The sequence below is a fragment of the Ammospiza caudacuta genome, chromosome 2 (genome assembly GCF_027887145.1).
Source record: "Ammospiza caudacuta isolate bAmmCau1 chromosome 2, bAmmCau1.pri, whole genome shotgun sequence".
NCBI lineage: Eukaryota > Metazoa > Chordata > Aves > Passeriformes > Passerellidae > Ammospiza > Ammospiza caudacuta.
In genome coordinates this window covers 58,123,512-58,142,820 of record NC_080594.1, presented here as the reverse complement: position 1 = coordinate 58,142,820, position 19,309 = coordinate 58,123,512, and the positions used below count along the sequence as shown (strand labels likewise).

Sequence of the window (19,309 nt, the reverse complement as noted above, 5' to 3'; positions counted from 1 at the left end):
CGTCTCCAGCAGAGGATAGTTTGGAGTATCACACCTTGTAGGAGTGGGAAGTTGTTGAAGATTTCTCTGGGGGACTTGCACAAAAAACACAAAGTAAGATTTCTGCTACAAATGTTGTGGGGTGATGCTCTAACCTGCTGGTGGGGGATGTGTGTAAAGGCTTGTCCAGAAACAGACTGCTTTCGGGAAGTATGTAGGTGGCCTCAGAATGTTGCAGCTGCTGGAGAAAGACCATGTGAAGAACAATTAAGACTTAAGTGGATATGGCCAAGAAAAGATAACAAGTGTCCCTAGGAAAATTCCTGGGGCTCAGGGAAAATTCTGTCACTCCTGTCAGCATTTCACCTTGTTGAGAGAGAATGTTTGAATCTCTCACTTAAGATTTTTTTTGTGCTCCAATTTACTTGTAGACCTCCCCACACTACTTTGCTACATCCTTCTTACAGCAATAAATTAGTATTTCTTCCTTGTTTTCTGTGAGCTCCTGGAAGGCACTGGTGAAGCTTGGGGGCAGCTGTTTCTCTGTCCTTTGTTGAGTCGCAGACCCACGCGTGGCAGCAGTAGGTTAAGAAAACACTATGAGTAATTGCCCTCCTCCAAATAAAAGGAATTTCACACCTGAGAGCATGACTTGCCAGGCTGCTCTTGGATCTGTTTTTGGAGCAGATATTTCAAGCAAGCTTGAAAACTCTGGTATTACCCCTTATGGCTTGCTAGTGACTTTCCAAGAGGAGATAAACCTTTCTTTCTCCCGCTCTAATTGCTGGAGCTCCTGGGATCTGGTTTCCATCCCACTGCTGTGCCAGGTGCAGGCTTTTCCTGTTCTACTGGTACTTGCTACTGGAGGAGCAAAGCACCCAGGGTCAGGGGATGTAGGTGGAGGCAGGTGTTGGCAGGCTCTGCTTTCCTCTGTCCTGCTTGGCCTATGGAAGTTCTTCAATTGCTTTGTGTTTTGTCCCAGATTTCCTGCTCTAGGTGCTTTGTGGATAATGGCGAAGATGGTGAGAACGACATGTGCATTTTGTTCAGAAGGGGAGGCTGGCTCTGTGATGTACATCGCCACAGAGAGAAATATTGCAGCTCATCAGGATTGTCTGGTGAGTGCCTTTAGCTGGGCACTGCTGAAGGGATGAGGGGGAAGTTTCCACTGCTTATCTGTTTTTGGTTTTGCAATGATGTCTGGATTGAAAGGCTGGTTACTCAAACCAGCAAGTTTATATTATGAAAAGCTTAAAAAGCAGCAGGGCTTGGCCAGGATCTTGGAGTGGGAGAGGATGTGTCTGCACAGCTGGAGCTGTTGATCTGTGGTGTTTTCATATGTCTGCTGAGCAGTGGTCCCAGACACACATGAAAACACCACAAGGACCACATATGGTCTAGCAACAGGAATAGGTCTTCTTGAGGCACTGTTGAGACTCATCCTCTTGGATGAGGATTCTCAGACCACACAAAGTTGTATACTTAAAACTTTGCAGAAAAATGTCCATATCACTTAAAGATTAAAAAACTTTCCAATGTGTCAATAATTTAAAATAAGGAATAAAAATATCAGAAGCTGATGATATAAAAATATTTGTGAAGCTCTTAAATGTGTTGCAATCCTCCTACTCTTCCTGCCTTCCCTTTATTCTGGAATGTTGGTGGAGCTGGTTCTTGCAGTGCAGAATCAATTACAGCTGCTGTATTCTCCCTGCAGCAGAGGGAGAATATAGCTGAGGGCAGTTTAGTGCCAGAGATTGCTGCTAAAGCAACTTTCTGACTGTCACTGTCCCAGCCTTCTTATTCTCACAATTGTTATGTTACATCTTTACTTTTCTGATATCTTTTTTGATTGGTTATTTTCTATCAGAATGTCTCACAACAGCGTTATTTTGCAGCACTTGAATGTTTTGTTTGAAACAGGTTTTATTATGGCTTTAATGTTTCTCCAGTGTTAAAACTTCTCTTTCTCTCCCTGTCTCTGTTTTTTCTTTTTTCTGCTTGCTTTCTCCTCCCAGCAACTTTACTCATTTCTCTGCCTTAGGCTTGTTTGTGCTGTTTGGATTTTTTTGCAGTCAGCTATCACCCTCTGAGCAGATAGACTGTGCCTGCTAGTTGATGAAAGGGTAGCTCCCTTTTGTTTAGAATTAGCTACATGTAATGCTTAGAAAATATTTGCCAAGAACTTCCCCTTCCTCACTCACTGTCATGGCTCAGCAGTTCTATAGGAATTAAAGTGGCCTGAGTGTACATGTATGCATTTTTAGTGAGTTTCTCGCAGGATATGTGCAATGTTTCTGTTTTTTTCCTGCAGTCAGCTGTTGTCAGCTTTGGGCTGTATGGAAATCTTATTACAGAGAAATGTTGCATCCAGCTGTAGGTCTGAACAGCTGAGCAAATAATAAGATGTCCAAGGTGTGGAGGTCTCTTGCCTGAAGATCTTCTCATCCTCACTCTGGGCACCCTGGAATTTCACATTTTCTTTGATCCTGTTTTTAATAAGTTAACTTTCTCACCTTACTATCTTTTCTTAGTCTGCCTTCAGGTTATGTGAAATCTCCTATGTGGAAGGAGGAACTTTTTTTGACTGCAGAAATGTTTAAGCTTAGCTCCTTGTTCAGTGTAGGTGAAACCTCTTGTTAACACACAGAAAAATCAGCCTCCTTAGGTAGGGCAAGAAGAAAAGATGTATTCCTTGTTTCTCTTCAGCATTGGTGACTGGGTCATTCTTATTTCTTATAACTGTCTCTTTTGTCTTTAGTTATTTTCCTCAGGATTTGTGGAATCTGAAGATCATAACCCAGAAAATCTGGAAATAAGGTTTGATGTGTCATCAGTGTTGAAGGAGCTGAGGAGAGGAAAGCGGCTGGTAAGGAGATGTTTCTGAGCCTGCAGTTAGTCCTGTCTCATAGTGTTGAGGGTTGTCTGGCCTGTTCTGTGCTTTAAAAAAAACCCATTCAAGTAGCTGGTCCTTCTGATCTAATAAGATTAGGGAAATTACAGGTTTATCATTGGAGTCATTGATTTACCATTTGGTTTGGTGGAATTTAGTTCATTCTCTATTAAAATACAGGTGGGTTTTTTCCTGGCCTTTTGTGTCCTTAGCTGAAATTTCCTGAGACTTTGGTATAGAACTAAGCCAGTGCCTGAAACAAAAGAATGCAATCCACAGTTGTAAAGGGGAACACATTGTGAGTTTAGCAGAAATATGATTGATTAAAGGAGGGTTTTTTTAATTGCCTTTGTCTTCAGCTGCCCTCCTCCTCAATGTCCTGGGTGGGACTCTTCATTACGAAGTTAGCTAGGAAACATAAATACAAACATTAACACAAATTAATGTTGAAATAACTTGGAAAAGTTGCTAGTGCCCTCACATGGCTCTTTGCCTCATTTTACAAACTGATCAGTATGAATTAGAGGTAAGATAGCAAAAAGGTGGCTGCAGTAATGACCGAGGTAGGCGTTTGCAGGAGTGAATTTGCCTGATGAATTACTCAGAGGTGACTTGCAATGGAATACTGGATTTTCCCCCAGAGAACATCATTTGCCCTCTCTGGCAGGATTTGGAGTAGCTGCCTGTGGCATTTACGAGGTGAACCCCCTCCTGTTGCAGGCATGCAGCTTCTGCCGCAAGAAGGGGGCCACGGTGGGCTGCGAGGAGCGCACGTGCCGCAGGAGCTACCACTTCTTCTGCGCCCTCTGCGACGATGCCGCCGTAGAGACCGACGAGGTCAACGGCGTCTACAGGTACTCAGCCAGTGCCCTGCCACTGCCAGCCTCGGGGGTCAGCAAGGGCCACTTCATTGGCTGGGGCTTAAAGGGGTTTTAGGCAAGGAAGTGAGTTCCCTTCTCCTAAAGTGATCCTCTGTTTGCACACTGTGGGAGAAGTGTTATCATTTCACAGGAAAACTTTACTGCAATGGGAGGGAATCTGTTTGGTGCTTGAGCCTGTAACATCACTGAAAGATAACAAGGAAAAAACTGAGAAAGTCAGTCTTTTGTGACTCTCTAGCCAGTCTTCAAGAACCAAAACTTTTATTAACGTCACTCAAATTCTAAATTTTTTGTTGGTTCAGAAGCTCCAGTAAACGTGGTCTGAGCACAGAGCAGGTTATAGCACTTCTAGGTCTGCTCACATTAGTCAAATTTGGGTGGTTTTCCCTCCCCATGCTAGCAAAGAACTTTGATTCCCACCAAAGGCCTTGTATGTCAAGTATGTTGCTAGCAATAACATGATTGAATGCATTCTAAGTAAATTTTCTGTCCTGATCATCATAGTCCTGGTGTCCACTGCCTTTGGGCTGCCTGCATTGCCATTGACAGATGAAATAAATTGTTTGGAGGATGCAGATGAAGGGGTTGAAAAATTGGGGCTTCAAGGACTTTTTGAAATGCTGAAGTTATAGTAAAGTCTGAGGTGCATAAAAGCCCTGATGCTCATTTCTGTGCACGGCCAGAGAGGTCACAGGTCATGTTAGATTCATTTGGGGATCATCTAATCACTACTTGTTTCAGAAAGGGGTGGACTAGTGCAGTCCTTGGTAGCAGTGGAAGATGGGTCCTTTTGTGGCAAGAGACTTGCGCTCCTGACTGGTTCACAGTGCTTTCTGTCTAAAATGAATGCATCTGTGCAAGGCTGTAAGCCCAACTCTGCAGGGAGGATGGGAGCTGTAAAATCTTTGTGAATCTGCAAAGCTTATGAAAGAGTGTAACCGGGAAGATGGAAACTTTCTATGATCACAGTTTCATCTTATAGCTTTAGAAAGGATAGCTCAGGCTCAAGAAGACTGAACTCAAGATGTTGAAAAACAAGTGGGACTGACAGCAGTTCTAGATACAAACTGGTAAAGAAGTGCTTGCATATACAGTTTGGTTTGGTGGCATTTTGGAGCTGGTGACCTCGGAGGTTTGGAAGAGGGACCCTTAAAAATGCCTTGTTTTAAGTCACTGTGGGACACTGATAGCCTAGGAAACTAGGCTATAGCAACCTTTATTGAGGAGCTGGGAAAGGACTGGATTAGAGAAGGATGCTAGGACAGCTTTCAAGGATTTGAACCTAAAGACTTTTGCACTGTAGCAGTGGTGTAAATAAAGCACAAAAGCTGTAGCTAGCTGAAATTATTGGAGAGTACACTTGAAAAACAGTGGATGTGGATTGACAGCCCCTGCACATTTTCATGGTGAAATATAACATACCAAAAAGAGAGAATTCCTTCGAGAGAGGCAGAGCTGGTGGCTTTAAATTCTGAGTTGCCATCGTTGTGATGATGGGTAGTGATCATCAAAACAAATGGAGCAGAATAAAAAGAAAAAGCAATGGTGCTGTGGAAAGTGGCCAGGAAGAGCAGAGGTGGAGAAATCAGTACAATTTGCACTGGTGTCTTGCAGAAATGATAGTAGGGGAGTGCTCCCAAATAAAGTGGCCTGAGTAGTAAAATACACTGTTTGTACTTTGTAAGATGTTCTTGTGCTTAGGATGGGTTGTTTTTAACTGTGAAAGACTAGAACTAAAGGGAGGGGAAGAATAAAAAACATTATCCAAAGGGCAGTATTAGAAATTCAGGGATGTAAATAAGGTGTGTTCAGTATATAGCTTTCTGATTGCATTGTTAGGCATACCTAAATCTGATTTGTTGTGCTTCGAGATGCGTTACATGCAAAAGAAGTTCCTCGTCAAGCCAACAGTCTGCATTTCTAATGGCAGTGCTTCTGTTTTTGTTAAAAGAATGACAATAATTAGAAAATGTCCTAGTAAATGCAGTTCCCTTTAAAAATTGCCAGGCTCCTGACAAGGCATTTTTGCTTAAGAAGTGACTTGGGATCCTTCTGTAAGAAAGGCATATTATAAAAGTTGGTTCATGTTCTGATGCCGAATTTTGCCCCAAAAGGCAATAATAAGCTGCCCAGAGACTGGATTTAAGGCCTATAGGCAGGAGGTATTTATTGGCAACGTGTTGGAGAAATCACTGAATGGATTTCTAAGTTGTGTACAGCAAAAGCAGATTTTTATACAATTTTAAACAAGGATTACATCATTTATTACATGCATATTCATAGGCAGGCAGGGGTATAGGCGGAGTCTTCCGGGAATTCTTGGTCTTCCTTAGTTAAATTTTAAGCTTTTCCTAATTTGGACATCTTCCTGTTATCCTTGGCATGTTTTTCCATGGCTTGGCTGAAGTTACTGTTGTACTTGGCTTGATTCTAACGGCTTGGCAGGTCACTTTAACTTATTGGCTTCCACTTCTGTTTCTTCAAATATTCTAATTCCAAAATTTCTTCTGTGAGTGTATTTTAGATTATTTATTAACTTATCTAGATATCTGATCAAAGTTCTTCCTAATAGTGTATTTTAGGTTATTTATTAACTTCTGCGATTCCCTTGATATACCTTTAAGTGTCTTTTAATTCTTTTATTTCTCAGAAACTATTGTTCATTATAATAAATGGCTTCATTCTTTGCACATTATTGTATCCAAAATATAAGGAATATTTTCAGATAAATTTGTTTCATTTTGCCTCTTCCAAGGAATTCACAATGCTCTCCTAGAACCACTGAAAATATTCCCATTTCACATATTGCTGAAGTGTTTAAGTAACATATGGACTGAGCAGCTTTAAGCTACTGGATCTCACACAGGGTTGCCCCACATACTCAGGGTTTGGGGGCCATTCCATGAGCATAGGGCAGCGGGAGGGAGGGGCACAGAGATCTCCAGGCAGGTGAGTGCATGGTGGTGCCACGTGGCACTGCCAGCCCTTCAGGGCTGAGGGGTGGAAGGTGACACTGGGCAGATGTGTCTGAGGAGGCTCCTGGCCCGTGTGGGGCAGAGCTGCTGTGATGGAGCAGTGTCAGGGCTGTGGTGTTTCACCTTGGGAGCGTTAATCTCATTTCAGTGTCTCTGACACAGTGATTGCCACACACATGAAATGTGTCTGACTCAGGGCCTGAGCAGTGGGCAGGCCCGGACAGGGGGGGCTGGTGGAGCTCATCATTCAGAACTTCAGTGCTGAGAATCCACTGTGGCTCTAGGAGTACGGACACAAGGTTGTGCATGCACGGGACTTTAAAGCAGGTGGTTTTTGAGGTGGGTAATGCTGAACAAAAATCCTGGGTTTTTTGAACTGTCTTTCAGTTTATGTTCAGTGGAAAGAGGAGAAAATATATGTTAAAATAGGTCAACATAACTCTGTTTGCATGTTTATTAATACTACTTCTCTTTTTTTTTTTTTAATTGAACTTAAATTTTAGAGTGTTCTGCCCAAAACATGACCCAGGGAATCGGACCAATCGCTATGGTGAGTTTCTTTAATGACTTCTTTAATTTCATTTGTTTTAAAAATTTGCATCCTACAATCAGTAATTCATAAGAACAAGATAAATATTACTACCTTCATATCGAGTGGTGGATTTCTAATCTTGCAAGAGTGGTTTGGTTAAGATCCACATGTATGCACAAAAATCAAGGGTTTTTTGAAGTGGAAAAGTTAAAACTTAATCCTCCCAGAATCTTCTTGAAAACTGGCTTAAACCACAATGGACCCAATCCTTAATGGAATAATTCTTACTCTTCTTTGGGCAAGTAGGCCCAAGCAGCTTGTAAAATCCATGTGAGACAGGAGAGCCACACACAAGTTTGCACTAGATTAGCAAGGAAAAGGCTGTTTCAGGAGAAGTCACCTTGGGATTTTATCTGTGGTTATGCAGACATTCACATTTACATCTTCTGTATTCACTGCAGTAGCTTTTAAAATGAAGGATCCCAAAGAGCTTTTTAAGTGTAACAAAAGGGTTGTACAATCTTGTTTAAGGATTGCTTCCTGTGCTTCAGAAATGCAGCTTCATTTGGCAGTCCTGGCCCTTCCTGATTCAGAGGTATTTGGAAATGCCAGCCAAAGCTGGACCTTGTTAGCCTAATGCAGAGAACTCTGCTCACAGTGAAGTGGCTCCTGGACTGGCCTTCACTTTGAATTTGACCTCAGTTGAACTGAGCCTTGCTCCACCCTGATGACACTGAAGAGATGGGTTAGGTGATTATAATTTAAGCTTTTATTCATGAGGGCTGGGGCTTTGTGGAAAGACTCCACAACTTGTAAAAGCTGTAAGGTAGATGTGTATTTATTCAGTGCTGGGCACATGCAGGATCTCTCTGCAGGGTCTGAGGAGCCTCTCTTATCTCCAACAGGCCTTGCATTCCTTCCACTTTGTTTGAGGTAATGAGCTCTTCTTATCAGGATCCCTGCATTCCTTTTTCCATCTTCACAGGCCTTTGCCAGCACAGCAAGTTACAAGCTAAGCAACATACATCATCTAAAACAGATATCCTAACTCCAAAATTAATTTCTACCCTAAATTAATTTCTAATGCCCCTGGCTCACTTCTTAACCAGACATACAGTCTGTTTAGTATCTGATATTGCTGTGGTTCACTAACCAAATGCATCTTCTTAGTTTACTTAGTAGCTTTGCTTTTTACTTATCCGTAGTTCTGAATCCTGACCTTTCTTCCCTTTTCAAAATTATTTTGATTTCTGTGGTCTAATGGTTGTCAGTGTCTGCTGGGGCTGCCCAGGGTCCCAGGTGATCTCCTGCACAGGTACTGGACAGGCCCAGGATTGTTTTGTTTCCAGTACCAGATAATATTCAGGCATTAGGTCCAGCCCTCTAGACCTCTCCTTGTTCATCAGGAGTACTTAAGTCTTACAAGGTTGAATCACAGAATGATTTGGGTTGGAAGGAACTTGGAAGATTATCTAGTTCCAGCCTGCTTGCTTTGGGCAGGCACACATTCCACTAGACCAGGTTCTCAAAGCCCCATCCAGCCTGGCCTTGAACATTTCCAGAGACAGGGCATCCATAACTTCTCTGGACAAACTGTTCTAGAGAGTCACCACCCTCACAGTATGGCATTTCTTTATATCTAAACTAAGCCTGCTGTCTTTCAGTCTGAAGCCATCTCCCTTTGTTCTGTCCTACATGCTCTGGTACAAAGTCATTTTCTGGCTTTCTTGTAGCCCCCTTTAGATGCTGGATGGGTTTTGTGTCTTCAAATGTTACATATGCAATGTTCCCTGAGAAGAGAGTTTTCTCCTAGAGGAATTCTTCCAGAGGCACTTAATTTAGAGACCTTCTGTTTCTGAGGGGTAAATTAATTCTGCTGGCAGTGTCTACCCTGCCTCCTGACAGAGCTTCTCTCACCTCCTGAGGGTAGCTGTACCCTGGGAAGTCGGGAGCAAGTGGGAGAGTTGAGTAGAAGACACTTGGTTCCCCAAGCCCAGTGTCTCCTCCTTTATAGTTTGGAGAATAGGGGGTGGAGGAAGATCCCCTTATTCTTGTTCATACAATATTCTTGTGCTGGAATGTCAGAGCTGTGCTCTGTGATTGGAAAGGGATAAGGTGCCTTATGGGCCAAGAACTCTCCTTGCAGCTCTGTGCAGCAAAGATGTGAGAGCAGCTTGGCCTTGGGAACAGGCTCCAACCTCTGTTTAACTGGAGGAGTTGGATGTGGACAGAGTAAAGGCTGACAAATGCAGGAGAGCAGCCAGCACTGTGCAGGGCAGGAGGAGTTGGGCTGCTCTTCAGACTGTGTTCCTCTTGTATAAGGCATCCTTACAGCAGATATCAGGGAGAGCTCAGAAAATCCCATAAGTGTCAAAAATACCACACTGGACAGCAAGGAACACTTGTACCTACAGCAGTATCTCCCACACTGCTCCAAATTTGGCCTCACAGGTTTGGTTTGGATGAAGTGAGAGACCAATTTCCTTTCAGCCCATGAGAAATGCAAATGTACAGCACCAGTGCCCAAAGCCCAAACTTGTTTTCACAGCCTCTGTATACAGCAATGGCTCCTCATTCCTCTTTGATAGGATGATTTCTAACAGGGAGGCCCTTACTAAGTACTACCCAGAGGTTCTGGAATTAAACAGGGAAGGGAAAGTATAACCCCACTGTACACTAAACATTCAGCTTTTGGTGGGTGGTTGCACTCTTTTCTGCCTTTCTCTGCTCCTGCCATGTCTTCTTGCCAGAGCTATCCCTCTCTGCTTGTGATACTGTAGCTGTTTCCAAAAGCTGCCAGTTGTGAGGTTGGCAAGAGTCTGGTGCATGCTGATGGAAAGGATGCAGTGAAAGCAGAGAATTTTTCAGAGATCTTGTACCACACAACTGCAAACACTTTGTAGCATAAATAATAGTAAACTGACAAGTCAGATGGCTTCTGGAGGTTTTCTGGGAGGGTCCTTAGGTTGGTGAAAACACTATTGCCATTTGTATGTCTCTGATACACCTAAGTAATTCTTTATGTAGTCTTAGTTTTGAGGGTGTATTAACATACGTAAGAATTGTTCGGAAAACCAAACCATTTTTTACCGCCTAGAAGTGATGCTGCTGCCAGGAGGAATAAGTTCACCCTGCCACAATTAAAAATTTCTGAGTTGAAAAGGTTAAGTGATATCCTAATGCTATAATAATTTGCACTTTTCCTAATGGTTGGTTGATGCTTGCAATTTTCCTTAATGGAAACAGTGTGAATTCTGCTGAAATGTCAGTTTTTTGGGGAACCTGAAGCATATTTCTGCCTTGCCACTCAAAGGGCCTTACTTCCTTAGCTTTTTGGGAAGAGAAGGAATTTAAATTATGTGTGATGGTCTGTCTGAAGTTGTTACTTGTTACTTTGTTGTTTATTGATTCCTAGATGCAGCTAATAAGAAAAGAAGACGTACGTTGACATCTCCCACCATCACAGAAGAAATGGTAATTCTGAATTTCAGTACTACTAAAACAGGGGACCCACACCTGCTACTGCAAAAGACTTACATATCAAAGTATTCTGACAGTGTTCAGAAAGAGCCTTGGGAGTTCCCAGTAGGCATTTGTTAACTTCTCTGCTATTTGCAAATGCAGTGGTTAAGGAAGGTGGTGTCCCAGGTGTTTGGCTTTTCTTAAAGCATTTTTGCTTTGAAGCAGTTTTTGCTTCTATTTTCAGAATAGAATGTCTGCAGAGGAATATTGTTAGCCATTCAGAGAGGCTGACTGTGTTCACAGACATGTGGACTGCTTTTTATCTTTCTGCTAAGACACAAGTGTGATAATGACAACAGCAGTAAATGTCAGCATGGTGTAAAAATGCAATGTTTTGATTTTCTTACAGAGTACAGAAGAGACAGCAGAAGAAAACAGTTTACGAATACTAAAAAGAAAAAACAACAGGCATAAAGGTGAGACTCATTGGATACCAGAAGGGTTAATTCAGTTTTTACTGTGCCTGTGAAACTTTCAGCAGAGAAACAAGGCATGCAAACGCTGCTCCTCCAGCAAGGACAGTGGGAAGACAAGAAGATATGTGACTCAAGAATGCAGTGATAGATGGAACAAAGGACTTATTCTCTGGGAGCCTGGGGTGGGATTTATGATAATGATTAAATTGTAAGTGTATGTAGGGAGTGTATATGAGCAACACACTTAATGTGGAGCCAGGGTGTCCATGTAAGGTTAGGTGAATTCCCTGCAGAGCCTTGGGCCTGAAGAAAGGATGCTCTCTTTAACTGCAGTGTTAAGGAACCTTATTCTGATACTTTGGACATTTGATAACAACTTCGTGGAGCAACTAGGAGGTACTGTGATCTATTATGTTCAAGTGCAGAGCTTGGAGATGGCTGGTAGCAAATTCTATGATGCAAATGTATTTTTATGATTCTCCTGAGACAAGTGGCGCTCTGTGCTCTGGTGTGGCAGCAGAAGTCTGATTTGCAGAATGCTTTAATAACTGTGCAGCAAACAAATGCCTGTGGTGAGACTTGCTGTGTGATGTGAACTGGTGATTCAGATGGGAATGCCCCACTCTGGCTGGCTGCTGTGTTCAGCTCTGTCTCCTGCAGACAGGGGTGCCTCTGCCTGACGTTGCTCCTCCATATCAGAACTGTTAAATCTGAAATGGGAACCCTGGAAGGCATTAACAGAGGAGGTGCTCTGAGTAGGGGGCAGCACATCTTGCCTTTGGAAGCCTGGGTGTACACAGGGTGCTTAACACAATATAGGCTGTCACTGCATATATATGGTGTTACAACAGTGAGATGGATCACAGGAGCTGTCCTGCAGTTTTCATGTTACCCTGAAGCTCCTGCTGCAGTTGGGATTCTGCTGGCACTTGGAAGTTTGGAATGTGCTAGTGGTGATTATTCACCTCACTGTGGATATGCTTCATGTATGGGCATGGTATTGCAAGTGGCTGCCTAGTGGTCTTTTCTGAATTTCATTACCACTGTAATGAACAGGAAACCTATAAAGAATCCTGGAATACTCCTAGAGCATCTCGTGTAAGTGAGAAAGCATTTCTTTCCTCACAAATGTCTCCAGTAGAATGTAACATTGTTTTTAACAGAGACTGGCAGACTTTAGTGAGCCATCCAGTGCCTCTGCTTTTGAACAGCCCATTGCATTGATCTTACTAAAACTTGCTGCTGCTCAGAGGTAAAGAAAAAATGGTTATTTCTCTATCAATCCAAATCTGACAAAGTCAGTATATAAAATGGGCTGTAATAAAAAACTTTAGTTGCCTGGATCACTTGGAATAAAAGTAGCCTCAATTTTTACCAAATCTGATTCATTTATTGCACTGTTTTCTGTCTTTAGCCTGCTCAGTCCATGGTGTGGTCCTAAGGATTGGTGAAGCTGCAAGCAAGACAAATCACTAGGGGGTATCATGAGCTTTAGGAATGGAACATTTAGAGCTGTGGAGCTGTTTGCTTGTGATGAATGAAGCCAAATCTGGAGCTTAGGAAATTTTACACCCAGCACAGTGCTTACATTTGCCTGGCTACTTTTTTGTTCCCACTGAAAAGGGCTGTGTGGGTGGCTGGAGGAGCCAGAGATCTGCAAAACTATTTGTTACTGGTGGAAGGGTTTTGGCTTAAATTTCAGTTTCGGAAGAGAGGGAGCAAAGCCCACTTTACAGATCACTTCTGTATGAGAATGCTCTTGTGTTTTAACAGTTCGGATAGACTTTGTTAGGAAGTGCAAACAAGCTGGGCTTCTGGATGATATATTTGAAGAAATGCTGGACACACTTCATCTGGCTCAGGAAAAGCTGATGGATGACAACACTTCAGAAACAGGTATGTTTCAGGGGGACCCATGGCAGGGACTCTGCTGTCAGAGTAGAGGTGCAGATCTGAACCCTGGGCACTTGGCCCTGGGCCACCTTCCTGAGAATAGCATGGTGCTAAATAACTCAGTCCTTATTTCTGCAGCTGTGCAGGAGGTTGAAAATTACCTCCCCTTTTGAATGACCACTTACAATGAAAGTTCCAAGGAACTTCTTTCTCAGAATTACATAAGAGCTGCCAACTCAGCATGTCCAGTGAGACCTTCTGACTTGAATTTTTGAAGCCACCTTTTACATGCTGGCATAAGCATAGGAAGGTTCAGTCCAGCCTCTCCTCCCAGGAACTGGGGAACAGAGAGGTCCTGAAGAGAGCCAGGTTTTATTTAGGTCATAAGTCTGTGTTGCTCTTGCAGCTTCACAGAGGTACCAGCTGTCTGTTAATATCAGCACTCCCTTCTGAGTGAAAATCCCTAAGGATGTACATTTTAAGGCTTTGGATGATTTGTTACAAGTGTACTGTCAGCCGTTAGTGTCTGTTTCAGGTTTTTATGGGTTTATCACCTTGCATGAGGTACTTTGTTTTTAAAGAATTCCAATCTAATGTTGCTTTGTCCACATCACAGTTAAAGAAAGTTTTGAACTTTCCTCTCCAACTGCCCTCCCGGTTTTGCAAAGTTAGGAGTAATACCTTTGCATAAAGAAGGCCATTTTATGCAAAGTAACTGAAGCACATGCATGGAAAGTGAAATGTCCCACCTGGAAAGTCTTCCTTCATGAGCAGCTGGTGTGTCAGTTGAACTCTGTGAGTGTTTTGTATTTTGCTTCAGCAGAAGCCTCAGGTATGAAATTGAGGTGTAATTATTGGATATTTCTTAACAGCAAATGGGGACAGCTCAGCCCCACAGCTGATGTGTCAGGAGGAGTTGGTACAGTCAGCTCTGCCATCACACAGTCCTGGCACACTGAAGTCAAATATGGCTTAAGTATATTGCTCTTCTTTAAATGCACTGTTCATGTGGTGCAGACACAAAAAAGGAATAATCTTCTGTGTGAAACTTAAAAGAAAGAATTGACAACTTGATCCTTTTTTCTCAATCTAGATTATATGAGAAGGAAGACATCTTAAAACCTTGAGCAGTCAGTATAATGGAAAATAAGTGATTACTGTTTTGTGGTACCTCTAATGTAGGGCTCTGTAAACCTTTCCTCGGTAGTATTACATCAAATTATCTCTTTCCCCAGAGTATGAAGAGACAGTGATGGCACTGTTTGACTGTGGACTGTTTGAAAACATACTGACAAATATTTATTCAGGTAGGTGCAGAAAAGCTGTCAGAGGAGCAGCTGATCTGGGATTTGGCATTGAAGTTATTCTAATGAGAATTTTGATAAAACAATAATTTAAAATGAAAATTCCAAGGAACTTTTTTTCTCAGTGTTATATAAACAGTTGAATAAAAGCCATGGCTAGCTGAATCTTTAGAAATACATTATATCACATGGGGCTGGCTGACCTGAAGGAGGGAGCCACTCACAGTTCCACAGCTTTAGAAGGCCAAAGGGTCTCCACCCCAGGGGAACTTGGCTCTCCTGCAGTTTATTTCCTTCTCCACAGCCTCCCTTCAGCAGTTTGCCAGTGTTACAGCTCTGCTGCTGGCTGACAAGTGCTGGTCAGAGTAGTGCTTTCCACTGAAACACAGCAGCCAAAGGCCAGCAGAACTCACCTGGACTGGGGGGCAATTGTGCTTTGAAAAACAAGATGAGAATGCTCAGAGTGAAATGCAAACAAAGGCAGGAACAGTTACTTGGGAGCACTGGTGTGGAAGAAAACTCTTGGGCTTGGATTCTCAGCTGTTTGAAGCAACAAGGCTTCAGCAACAAGGCTGAAGCTGGTTTTCAGACGGGCAGGTCTCATGCTTCCCATTTCCCTCTCCAACAGCTGTTCTAACTTTTGCTATAATTTATTCTGGTGAAAAGGGTTTTAATTAGCTACTGTTGAGGTTTGGTTATGTGAAGATGATGTTTGCTGTTTCCCCTTCACTTGACTGAAAAAGCCACTACTCCCTTCAGTCTCCATTCTTGCACTTAAATTCCTTTTTCAGCAGTTGGAGTGTCCAGTGTTGCAGTTGTCTGACACAGGTTCCACCACTGCCTCATCTGAGGGCATTAAAACATCTCTGCTCAAAATTCCTCATGTGACACAACCTTGGATCACACTTGTTTCTTTCATTGCTGCATCAATTATTTCATCCTCTTCTCAGCTTACAGGAAAATCTCTTGATATTGGCACCTCCCTGCACACAACCATGTGATTCTCATGGGTACTAATTGTCCCTTCTCCAAATCCCCACAATTCAAGCAGCTCAATTCTTTCTGTACCACACAATCTTCTTTTCTGAGACCTTTTTATTTCAAGGTCAATAATAATGAGGTTGGTTCCACAACTGATCCAAGAGGAGCTCTTAAAATGAAGCAGTGAGAAAGAAATGAAAACCATGCTAATTACAAGTGAAACTTTAGAGGGGAAAGCAAATCACCAGCTGCTATTTTTTCTTCTTTTTTTGTTTATTGTTACTGTTGTCATAATCTCTTATAAGCTCTAGCTAGCTTTGTGGTGACATACTAAGTCAAAAAGCAGGACTGGTATAAATTCTGTGTTTCAAGCTGATGATTTTGGGTCATCTGCCATGCTTTAAATTCAATCTTTTTGTCACTTCTTAATTCATCATGCAAATCCCGTTCTAAAGCCTTACATGCCAGCACAGCAAGGCTACTCTGAACTGTAACTGGTGAAATGGCTTTTTAAAATCCCTTTTTATGTACAGGGATCCACACTCCTTTTGCAATGTGCAGCTTTACTGCAAACTCAACTGCATGTAAAACCTTTCACACAGGATATGCTGTTGCCTCAGCAGCAGTTTCAGATTTCTAGGTTGGAGGGTCTTTTCCTCTCCTCCATGGGAAAGTGCCTTCTTTTAGTTTTGTTTTCAGTTCTGTTGTGCATCCTGCTTGGGCAGGATGTCTTCATCAGATTCCCTCTCCTCTGTGCTGGTCAGCAGTCTGGTCAGAAGCTTTTGAGCTCCTTGACAGCATTTGTTTTCAGGGGTTTGGAGCAGCAAATTCTGCAATTCAGATAAAGGTTGTGGAGACAAAGGCCATGATACTTAATTTTAAAACTGTTGTGCATTTCCTTCACTGAGAGCCCCGTAGCACTTGGGGCAGTCATTCCAGGTCCACGTCCCTCAGGCCATTCCTGATTTTACAGAAATACATTTTCTTTCCCTTCAGCTCATTTCCTCTATGAAGTGGAAGGTTCTCAATCTGTTACCTGTCTTCCTTTCCTGTGGAAGCATTTCTGTAGGCCAGTCATTCCCATCACTGACAGCTTCTCTGGGCTACTTCTATTTCTGCCACATCCTTTTGACAGGAGGGAAACTGAGCTGTGGGTGTTCCATCTGTAACTCCCAAATGATGAATCAACAGGATCACAGTGTTCTGAGTTGGTAGGGACCTGCAAGGATCACGGAGTCCAACTCTTAAGTGGCCTGTATGGGGATAATGGGGGTTGAACCCATAACCATTGGCACTAGCACCATGCTCTAACCAGCTGAGCTGCTTTGTTCATTTCTGATAATTAATTCATATCCAGATACTCTCTTAAGAGGGCTTTTTCCCCCTGGTTCCACTTGTACATGTCAAACTTCTTCAGGTGTGTGTCACCTGAGTGCAGAGGGAAGGGCCATCTCCTTCTCTCCAGTCAGAGCCAGCCTGGGGCACCAGGTCCCTCTTCAGTGAATATTACCAGAATTTCCCATGGGCAGCAGGCACCAACAGTGCTCTGGCTGCCCATCTTCAACAGCCACACCCAACTTTGGGTAATGGATTTAAAAACATGTCCCTGTCCATCACCTTCCACATCCACCCACAGAGGAAGAAGCAGCAGGGAGGCAGAAGGCCAAAGTGCTTTCCTTTTTTTTTTTTTTTTTTTTTTTTTTTTTTCAAAATCACTTAAGGCTTTTTTATTTTGAATGGGATAGGGTAAACAGCTGGAGATGTTTCTGCACTCTCCTCACTGGAACTTTGGAGACATTCTTCAACATCTTCTCCCCCAAAAGAAGAAAAACACATTTAGTTTGTATGAAATGTCTTCTTCTTACTAGTATCTGAACTCTCAACATTCTCACACACTGAGAAAGTCGTTTGTTGTTCACAGACGAGCCTTGCTGCTCAGAGGTCACCAACACCTCTGTGTGTCCTGCTAACTGAACAAAGCAGGTGCTTCATTAAAAACTTGGAATTAACCCTGTAAGGCTGTGGTAATGCTTCTGAATACTGGCCAGGTTCCTTACTGAGCTCTCACTGACTTCAATAATCTTTAACATTAGGGAAATGGAAGCAGCAGAGGGAAGCAGAAATGCAGTCAAGCAGGGCTTTGCAAATAAGGTAAACAACTTTGATAATCCTATCAGGATACTGTCAATAATGATTTTGCCAGAAGCAGGAGAAAAAATGCTATTGAATTGTGGTTTTGAATGCAGTTGTCCAAACCATCCGGTTTAAGGTTTAATTTTGTTGTTGGCTAAAATCCATTAGGCTTGTAATTTGCTTTAGGAGTGTAATTCAGAGATGGTATCTTTAAAAATTTAAAATACATTATTGTTGGGGGAGTTCTCACACAAACAGGCTCTGAAAACAGAACCTTTAAACTCACATGCCAGTTAACACAGGGGATTAGTAGCTAAACTAGTAATTTTTACATATGCTGAGATGTTTGAAATTTAATCTCAAAACTAGCTGTGTTATAGATGGATGGCAGAGGACATGGCTCCTGCTCTGAGCTTTCTCTGACACACCAGCCAGGCTCTCAGCAGACACAGAGTTCAGCTCTTTGTGAGGACACCAGCTGTGCAGGGTGGTGGGTTACAGGTACTGCTGCAGAAAGGCAAAGGCTTTATTGCAGGTTAAACCAAGCAGTGGTAGCTCTGCAGAGTTAATGAATATGTAATCTATTTTATATCTGTAATATTTATGTATAATAATAAAATCTTTTTATTCCTTCATAAATTAAGTTTTTATCCCTTTTTCATAATAGGAACAGAAGAAAAAATCCAGAAACTTCTGGAAAACAGAAAAAGACTGGATCACAAGATTGAGCTGCTGCAGGACTTAAAAGAAGTCATCCTTTCTACTCCAGAGAACATGGCCAGTACATCCAGTACAGCATCTGAATAACCCCTCTCTGTGATGGTGCAATTGTTAGGAATTTTAATGATAAAAACCATAGACCAGTCTGGTCAGTGCCCAATTCCCCAGCCCCAAGATGAGGGCTGAATGGGTGCAAGAATGTGGTGTTATACTCATTTTTATACCTCACTGTTGCAATAATTTAAAGTCCTTCAAGTTTTCAAATTTTTCCCTGCTTCCACTAGAAATTTCCACTTATATTGCACAATGGAACATAAATGAGTGTTACTAACTAAATTTAGCTTTTGCAAAAACTTAACAGAACCCTCCAGGGAAAACTTTTTTTTCTCAAAGCCAGGGAAGTGTTGAGCTGCCACAGAACACTTGCTAAATTCACTTAAACTGTGGGAGCCCTCTCCTGGCTGGGCAGTAGTGCCTCACTGTCTGTGTCTATTCAGTGATGTTTGAAGGATCATAGTGCTGCTTTGGCTTTCCCAAAAAAGATAAAGGAGCAGGACTTGCACTCAAAGAAGCCTTCTGGATTACAAACAGGAGTTTAATTTTAAAAGCCAAATTATTCTTTATTGACTGGTCAAGGCACACTGTTTCTGCTATACTGGCAGTGGTAAAGCAGTGTTTGCAGGCAGACCAGAAAGGGTTGGGCATTGCACTCAGAGCAAGTACAATGTCAAATGGAGCAAAACAGTGACTGAATCTTCCCTTCTCCATTAAGAAAGGGTTCAACTTTTGTTTTGTCTTTAAAATATTGTTTGAATACAGAAAAGCCGCAATAGGCTAAGTTAATAAAATAAAACATTTTTTAAAGGAGCTATGTGTGGAGTTGTGCTCCCCATCCCTAAGCGGCTGCACAGGACACAGCCAAGAAGGGGGAATGCTGTCAGGCCATGCTCTTGCTGAGGGACAAGCAGAGCACTGGCAAACACCACTTGGTGTGACACATGTGACATCCTGTCACAACAGCTGTACTCTCTCCATGACCACTTGGAATTCCTCACTTGAGCTTGCTCTGTAGGAAGGTGG

General features: G+C 42.5%; 1 protein-coding gene across 1 annotated transcript in view; it reads left to right on the top strand.

Annotated features, from left to right (window-relative positions):
* SETDB2 (SET domain bifurcated histone lysine methyltransferase 2) overlaps nt 1-19,096 on the top strand; it is a 51,758-nt gene extending 32,662 nt beyond the window's left edge. Inside the window, exons 18-26 of the mRNA XM_058825585.1 lie at nt 962-1,097; nt 2,741-2,848; nt 3,593-3,726; nt 7,232-7,278; nt 10,676-10,734; nt 11,132-11,198; nt 12,972-13,094; nt 14,327-14,398; nt 18,177-19,096. Of these exons, the coding sequence (XP_058681568.1) occupies nt 962-1,097; nt 2,741-2,848; nt 3,593-3,726; nt 7,232-7,278; nt 10,676-10,734; nt 11,132-11,198; nt 12,972-13,094; nt 14,327-14,398; nt 18,177-18,316 (886 nt within the window). The 3' untranslated portion in view covers nt 18,317-19,096. The remainder of the gene's footprint in view (nt 1-961; nt 1,098-2,740; nt 2,849-3,592; nt 3,727-7,231; nt 7,279-10,675; nt 10,735-11,131; nt 11,199-12,971; nt 13,095-14,326; nt 14,399-18,176) is intronic.
* Nucleotides 19,097-19,309: the final 213 nt, after the last annotated feature.